Source organism: Crocuta crocuta, unplaced genomic scaffold (assembly GCF_008692635.1).
Source record: "Crocuta crocuta isolate KB4526 unplaced genomic scaffold, BGI_CrCroc_1.0 scaffold599, whole genome shotgun sequence".
NCBI lineage: Eukaryota > Metazoa > Chordata > Mammalia > Carnivora > Hyaenidae > Crocuta > Crocuta crocuta.
This window is the reverse complement of record NW_027527383.1, coordinates 213700-222847: the sequence shown is the minus strand read 5'-3', so window position 1 is coordinate 222847 and position 9148 is coordinate 213700. Positions and strand designations below refer to the sequence as shown.

At 37.1% G+C, this 9148-nt stretch overlaps 1 protein-coding gene across 1 annotated transcript; it reads left to right on the top strand.

Annotated features, from left to right (window-relative positions):
- Positions 1–2734: 2734 nt before the first annotated feature.
- On the top strand, positions 2735–3667 carry LOC144240760 (olfactory receptor 2M4-like). Its single transcript, XM_077775191.1, is given in 1 exon segment — positions 2735–3667. A coding segment is annotated over 1 exon segment (933 nt).
- The last annotated feature ends 5481 nt before the right edge of the window (positions 3668–9148 follow it).

Below are 9148 nucleotides of genomic sequence, written 5' to 3'. Positions count from 1 at the left end.
TAGTTTCAGGTATACAATAGGTGATTTAAGACTTTCATACAACACCCTGTTGTCCTCAAAATAAGTGTACTCCTTTGTTTTTTATTTAATTTTTAAATTATTTTTTGTTTTTATTTTTTAATAAGCTCACCCCTTAATTACATCACCTATTTAACCCATCCCTCATTGTCCATCTCGAGTAACCATCAGTTTGTTCTCTATAGATGAGTCTGTTTCTTGGTTTGCTTTCATCTCTCTCTCTCCTCACTTTCCCTCTCTCTCATATCACAAAGTCTAGGAAAGACTGAACCGGTGTAGTTGAGCATCCTCTCATATCTCTGTGCCCACTCAGATCTTTCCATTAGGTTCATGATTTATGTTGTCTCTCCCCTTATTTTCACTAATTTTCCATACTCTGATTATTTCAGGCCTCTGTATTTAATCTTATTTTTAAATTTCCCCTTTTTATTTTCAACTCTATTTTTAGCATGCATTTTCTTTATATACCTCCATCAATCTCATATACACTTAATTTTCCTCTTATTAAGTCACTTTTCTTAAAAATATACTTTTTAAAAATTCAGCGAAGGTCTTCTCTATTATCCTTGACAATTGACATGAAAACATATAGAAGGACCAACATGCTTAAAGTATAATGTAAGATTTTTCAATTTTCATATAAAATTATAACAGTCTCATGTTAAAAATAATAACAAGAAGCTGGCAGTTCATTATATTGACTACCCTGGGAGTAAAACTGTATTTGCTATTTATTTCAGTTTTAAATACTCTTGCTACAGAGAATTTGGGTTCCCTCAACACATATTCATCATTAAAATAAGTTAAATTACCAATTACATAGAAGTCATACAAATAAATATATTGGTGACCTAAAAATTGGTCGTCCATTGGTTTCAATTTTAGGCATATCTCCTTCTTTACAACATTCTTCTATGCCCCATTGTTAGAAATGGGAATGAAAATTTCCTCTTGGTGTATTAGCATAATATTGTAATTCTGTGAAAAAAAATACCATGCCATTTTTGTGTGTCATTAAAACAAGTAAAGTTCTGTATTGCATTTGCCTCCTTGAAAGAGTTCCACCATGAACCATAATTGACAAAAATTCACTAAGAATATCAATACATAATGAGAATGTTTCCTGGAGAAAACTTTGGCAGCAAAATAATTTAATACTAAATTTCCCCAAAGAGAACATTGTGACAGGTATAGACTGCCTGCTATTAATATGTAAGTTCTCAGGAATCAGCTCTGTTCTTGGAAGTATATTTATTTGATTTGAGTATATAATAATACATATAACTTGCTGATATTAAATAGAAGCAGCTTGATCTATCACCACTTGTCATGAGTCATTGAAGTGTCTAAAGTAAAAATGCATAATTGGATTTCTTAACAATTTAATTGAATTCCACATATTTAAATCTGCTATTTGCTTAGAATATTTCTGAGTGGGTTGAAAGTTAGATTTTAAGGATAGACAAACACAATGATAAATACTCTTTAGTCAGGTAGATATTCAGTATCAAAACACATTATATGTTAGACAAAATTTAGATCTTTTAAATGTTTATTTATTTACTTGGAGAGAGAAAGAGAGCATGAGCGAGCATAAGTAGGGGAGGGTCAGTGAGAGAGGGAGAGAAAGATTCCCAAGCAGGCTCAGTGCTGAGCCTGACATCGGGCTGGAACTTAGGGGTTGTGAGACATGACCTGAGCCAAAATCAAGATTTAGTCACTTAAACCGAGTCACCCAGGCACCCTTAGATTTTTTAATTAAATGAAATAATGAGAACATGAGAATATAAGGAAAAATTTATTATTTCAAATTTGGAATCTGGAAGTCAAGAATAATTTTGGTAACAGTGACATACGTCACACGGTGGGGAGTGGAGCAAGCTTAGGATTGAATTTTGTTTGCTGTATAATAATTTGGGACTTTAGGAAAATATCCTTATAGTATGATACTTTAGAAGTAGGTCAAAATAAATGTGGTCTAGAGATCATAATCAATAAGCTTTAACAAAGAACTGATGGATAAATTAGATTTCTAACTAGTCCTTTACTTCTCTACTGTCACCCCCTGAACTTTAACCTGGCTCCTCTGAATGCTTCATATATGCTCTACCTAGTCATCATTTTTGCAGATTAATCCACCTAAGCCATCATACTTCAGTAAACATGAGACTTTCTCAATCCTAATTCATTCAGTCCTAAATCCTAAAACCATTCCATGTCACTCTACATCTTTATGTTATGGCTTAAAATACTTCCTCAGAGTCTCATAGTTTGCCAGAATTCAGTGTTTTTATAGGAAAGCACCCACCTGAGACATTTTAAGAGAAAAAGGTTAATGAAGAATTTCCTGTGATCAGTGATTGGCATAAAATTTAGGAATAGATACGTGTAATTATTATCTTTCTAGGTTCTTTACTGACTGTTTCTATCTGCATGTAAATTGGTTGATTCTTATAAGCCTCAGATTTCTTATATGGGAAATAAAGAAAATACTTTTAAACTTTGTTGCCTGTGAAGTTTGGAAGGAAATAACTGGAAAGAAATGGGCTGGCAGAGAACTCCTTGTGACTAAACTGGAGATCACTAAAGGTTGGTGAGAAGGTCTTATACATACAGTGCTCTATGGAGTATATTGTCATGGTGTGCATTTGAAAACTAAATTAATAAATAAGGTTATGATTTTTCTAGAACTTCTAGGTAAGACATATTACCCAGGATGTTGTGAAGAAACCAGAATTTTAGCTCTGACTTCATCTTGCTAGGAATCTTTGATCACAGCTACACCCACACCTTCCTCTTTTCTCTGGTTTTGGGAATCTTCACAGTGGCCTTGATTGGAAACACTGTCATGGTTCTCCTCATTTATCTGGACAGCCAGCTGCACACACCCATGTACTTCCTCCTCAGCCAACTATCCCTCATGGACCTCATGCTCATTTGCACCACTGTACCCAGGATGGTCTTCAATTACTTGTCTGGAAGGAAGTCCATCTCTCTGGCAGGTTGTGGAGCCCAGATATTCTTCTATATGTCTCTAGTTGGAGTTGAATGTTTCCTGTTGGCTGTCATGGCCTATGACCGCTATGTGGCTATATGCCACCCCCTTCGATACACCATTCTTATGAATCAGAAACTCTGTGTCCTCATGACTGTTGCCTCCTGGATCTTGGGATCTCTTGATGACATTATTGTGCTTGTAGCAGCTTTATCATTCTCTTTCTGTAGTTCTCTGGAAATTCACTTTTTCTGTGATGTCGCTGCTCTTTTCCCTCTATCTTGCACAGAAACCTCTGCTTTTGAAAGACTACTTTTCATCTGCTGTGTCGTGATGCTAATATTACCAGTCTCTGTGATCATCATTTTCTATTCACATGTCCTTCGATCTGTCATCCTCATGAACTCCAAAGAAAGTCGCCACAAAGCCTTCACCACCTGCTCTTCCCACTTATCTGTGGTTGGACTCTACTATGGTGCTGTTATGTTCATGTACATGAGACCAGCCTCTAACCACACACCAGAACAGGACAAGATAGTATCTGCCTTCTACACCATCCTCACCCCCATGCTGAACCCTCTCATATACAGCCTCCACAACAAAGAAGTATCCAGGGGACTTAAGAAACTATTGACGAAAGGAAAGTTAATGTAATGTCATCAAATATATTTATTTGAGTGCCCACTCAATTCAATACTCCTTCAAGGAAGCTGGAATATCTTAGCCATCCTCTTCCTAGTTTTTCTTTTTCCCACATTTTCCAATTTTATAATAGCTTTGTTTGGAATAATATTATGTAAACATCATGTGGATATTAGGCTGTATTTGCTGCTTATTGTAGGTTGTTTCGTGCCCAAGATTTCAATTATATTACTATTTGATAGCTATAAACACTTGGCTTTAGGATACATGCTTTTGAACTCAGGCTTAAAACTGATGGTTCTTTGCTTTATCCAAGAAAAAATATTGGAGTTGATCCACTGCTTTTGTTGAATGCCTCGTTGTTTAATGAATATTTAACAAAGAATATTCTAGTGTTACCGCTCCTTGAGCTTGGATATTGACTGTTTTCTTCTTAACCTTTGACTTAATTACTAACAATTTACAAGTGGGGACTTAAGTTCAACACTTTTTCTTATGTACATACAAAAGAACTCTTAGAAATTACGTATTTTTTCACTTTTAAATTATAAGTGGATATTTTAACAAGTCCAGTTAAGATATCTTTTGCTTTAAATGTCATCCTTCTTTTTATCATGATTTGTCTTATATATCACTTATCCTTTTATTTCAAAGTAAAACATATTTGAAAAAATTAGAAAGCCTAAGTTCTTGGAATTACTAACTATGATTATTTTATACAACTCTGAAAATGAGTCTTTATACATTATCTCACAAAATTGACAAAAGTTTTCTTAAAGTGAATACATGGTTTCTTTTTTTTTTCTTATATTCTTTATTGTCAAGTTGGTTTCCATATAACACCCAGTGCTGATCCCAAGTGTGCTCCTTCATGCCCATTAAACTTTGTGCCCTCTCCCCCATCCCCATAAACCTGAAGTTTGTTCTCAGTATTTAAGACTCTTTTTTTTTTTTCTAGGAGAGAGAGAGAGAGACAGCGTGAGCAGGGGAGGGTCAGAGAGAGAGGGAGTCACAGACTGAAACAGGCTCCAGGCTCTGAGCTGGCAGTCAGCACAGAGCCCGACGCGGGGCTCGAACCCACGAACCGCGAGATCATGACCTAAGCGAAAGTCGGACGCTTAACCGACTAAGCCACCCAGGCGCCCCCAGTATTTAAGACTCTTATGGTTTGCCTCCCTGCCTCTCCTAAACTATTTTCCCCTTCCCCTCCCCCATGGTTAGGTTTCTCCTGTTCCACATATGAATGAAAACATGTGTTACCTATCCTTCTCTACCTGACTTATTTCACTTAGCATAACATCCACGAGTTCCATCCAAGTTGCTACAAATGGCCAGATTTCATTCTTTCTCACTGCCATGTAGTATTCCATTATATAAATAAACCATATCTTCTTGATTCATTAGTCAGGTGATGGACAATTAGGCTCTTTCCATGATTTGGTTATTGTTGAAAGTTCTGCTATGAACATCGGAGTACATGTGCCCTATGCAACAGCATTCCCATATCCCTTGGGTAAATTACTAGCAGTGCTATTGCTGGGGTATAGAGGAGTTCTACTGTTAATTTTTTAGGAACCTCCACACTGTTTTCCAGAGGGGCTGCAGCAGTTTACATTCCCACCAACAATGAAAGAGGGTGCTTGTTTCTCCACATCCTCACCAGCATGAAGTCTCCTGATGTGTTCATTTTAGCCACTCTGACTTGTGTGAAAAGGTATCTCAGTGTGGTTTTAATTTGTATTTTCTTGATGATGAGTGACGCTAAGCATCATTTTTGTGTCTGTTGGCCATCTGGATGTCCTCTTTGGAGAAGTGTCTGTTCATGTCTTCTGCCCATTTCTTCACTGGATTATTTGCTTTTTGGGTGTGGAGTTTGGTGAGTTCCTTATAGATTTTGGATACTAGTCCTTTATGCGATATGTCATTTGCAACTATCTTTTCCCATTCTGTTGGTTGCTTATTAATTAGTTTTGTTGATTGTTTCCTTGGCGGTACAGGAGCTTTTTATCTTGTTGTGGTCCCAATAGTTCATTTTTGCTCTTCATTCCCTTACCTTTGGGGATGTGTCATTTAAGAAGTTGCTGCAGTTGAGTTCAAGGAGGTTGTTTCCTGCTTTCTCCTCTAGGGCTTGGATGGTTTCTTGTCTCATATTCAGGTCCTTCATCCATTTGTGCATATTTTTGTGTATGATGTGAGAAAGTGATCTAGTTTCATTCTTCTACATGTTGCTGTCCAATTCTCCCAGCACCATCTGTTAAAGAGGCTGTCTTTTTTCCATTGAATACTCTTTCCCGCTTTGTCAAATATTAATTAGCCATACATTTGTTGATCCCATTCTGAGTTCTCTACTCTATTCCATTGGTCTATTTTTTTTTAGTTTTGTGCCAATACCGTACTGTCTTCATTAAGGCTTTGTGGTAGAGGATAAAGTCTGAGATTGTGATGCCTCCCATTTTGGTTTTCTTCTTCAATATTACCCTGCATATTCGGGGTCTTTTGTGGTTCTATACAAATTTTAGGATTGTTTGTTCCAGCAATGAGAAGAATTCTGGTGCAATTTTGATTGATATTGCATTGAATGTTTAGATTGCTTTAGGTAGTATTGACATTTTAATAATATTTATTCTTCCGATTCATGAGCACGGAATGTTTTTCCATTTCTTAGTGTCTTCTTCAATTTGCTTCATAAGTTTTCTATAGTTTTCATCATATAGATATTTTACATCTTGGTTAGCTTATTTCCTAGGTATTTCATGTTTTTTTTTGCAATTGTGAATGGGTATGTTTCTTGATTTCTCTTTCTTTTGCTTCATTATCAGTGTATAAAATGCAACTGATTTCTGTACATTGGTTTTGTACCTTGCATCTTTGCTGAATTCATGGATCAGTTCTAGTAGGCTTCTGGAGGAGTCTGTTGGGTTTTCCACATAAAGTATCATGTCGTCTGTGAAAGCTGAAAGTTTGACTTCATCTTTGCCAATTCTCATGCTTTTGGCTTCCTTTTGTTGTCTGATTGCTGATGCTGGGATTTCTAGCACTATGTTAAACAACAGTGATGAAAGTCAGCATCCTTGTCATATTCCTGATCTCAAGGGGAAAGCTCTTAGTTTTTCCCCTTTGAGGGTGATATTAGCTGTGGGCCTTTCATAAATGGCTTTTATGATGTTTAAGTAAGTTCCCTCTATCCCGCCTTTCTCAAGGCTCTTTATTAAGAAAGGATACTGTATCTTGTCAAATGCTTTTTCTGCATCTATTGACAGGATCATGTGGTTTTTAGCTCTACTTTTGTTAAAGTGATATATCACATTGACTGATTTGCAAATATTGAAACAGCCCTGCAACCCAGGAACGAATCCCACTTGATCATTGTGTATAATTCTTTTTATACGCTGTTGAATTCCATTTGCTAGTGTCTTGTGGAGTATTTTTACATCCGTATTCATCAAGGATATTAGCCTGTGGTTCTCTTTCTTTGCTGAATCTCTGTCTAGTTTAGGACTCAAAGTGATGCTGGCTTCGTAGAATAAGTCTGGAAGTTTTCCTTCGATTTCTATTTTTTTCTATTAACTTGAGAAGAATCGGTATGAACTCTGGTTTAAATGTCTGGTAGAATTCCCCAAGGAAGCCATCTAGCCCAAGGCTCTTATTTGTTGGGAGACTTTTGATAACAGATTCAATTTATCCACTAGTTATGGATCTGTTCAGATTTTTTATCTCTTCCCGTTTGAATTTTGCTATTGCGTGCATGTTTAGGAATTTGTCTATTCTTCTTGGTTGTCCAGTTTGTTGGCTTATAATTTATCATAGTATTCCCTATTAATTACTTGTATTTCTGAGAGATTGGTTGTAATAAGTCAATTTCCATTAATGATTTTGTCTGTTTGGGTGCACTTTATTTCCTTTTTGAGTAACCTGGCTAGAGGTTTATCAATTATGTGTATTTTCTCAAAAACCAACTTTTTATTTCATTGATCTGTTCAATTTTTTTGAATTATGTTGTTTATTACTGCCTTAATCTTTGTTATTTCTCTTCTCTTGCTGGGTTTGTTGTGTTCTAGCTGCTCTGCTTCTACTTCCTTCCTTTATTTTTTTTAGCTTTTTAAAAACAATTTTAATAGTTTATTGTAAAGTTGGTTTCCATATACCACCCAGTGCTCATCCCAACAAGTGCCCTCCTCCATGCCCAACACCCCTCTTCCCCTTCCTCCCACCCTCTTCAGTCCTAAGTTTGCTCTCAGCATTCAAGAGTTTCTCATGGTTGGCCTCCCTACCTCTCTACCACTATTTTTCTCCCCATCTGCTCGCCCATGGTCCTCTGTTAAGTTCCTCCTAATCCTCCTATACGTGCAATCATATGTTATCTCTCCTTTTCTGCCTGGCTTATTTCGCTCAGCATAACACCCTCAAGGTCCATCTATGTTGCTACACATGGCCAGATTTCATTGTTTCTCATTGTTTCTCATTGTCATGTAGTGTTCCATTGTACAGATAAACGACATCTTCTTGATCCATTCATCAGTTGTTGGACACTTAGGCTCTTTCCATGTTTTGGCTACTGTTGGGAGTGCTGCAATGAACATTGGGGTACATGTGCCCCTATGCATCAGCAGTCCTGTATACCTTGGGAAAATTCCTAGCAATGCTATTGCTGGGTCATAGGGGAGTTCCATTGTTAATTTTTTGAGGAACCGCCACACTCGCCTGCGAGTTTATATTTTGAGCAATTTCATTTGGGCGTGTGGACTGAGCGCTTCTACTTCCTTTAGATGTGCTGTTAGAGTTTGTATTTGTGCTTTTTCTAGTTTCTTGAAATAGGACTGGATTGCAATGTACTTACTTTCTTCTTAGGACTACCTTTGCTGCATCCTAAAGAGTGTGGATTGTTGTGTTTTCATTTTCATTTTTTCCGTATAATTTTTAATTTCTTCTCTCATTGCCTGATTGGCCCATTCATTCTTTTTTTTTTTTTTTTTTACAAATAGTTTATTGTCAAATTGGTTTCCACATAACACCCAGTGCTCATCCCCACAAGTGCCCTCCTCTATGCCCATCCCCCCTCCCCCCCCACATCCATGAGAGCTCAGTTTTTGTCATCATTCAAGAGTCTCTCATGATTTGCCTCTCTCCCTTTCCCCCACCATTTTACCCCTTCTTCTCCCCTTTGTTCCTCAGTTAAGTTCCTCCTAATCCTCCTATACGTGCAAACATATATTTGTCCTACTCTGACTGACTTATTTCACTCAGGATAACTCCCTCAAGGTCCATCCATGTTGCTACACATTGGCCCATTTATTCTTTAGTAGGATATTCTTTAACCTCCATGTTTTTGGAAATTATCCAGACTTTTTCACGTGATTGATTTGAAGTTTCATAGCTTTGGGATCTTAAAGTGTGCATGGTATGGTGGAGGGGGCAAGATGGCGGAGAAGTAGGGAGCTCCGTACATTGCACTTGCCCCCATACTCACACAGAAGAGATCTGAAGCCGTAGGAA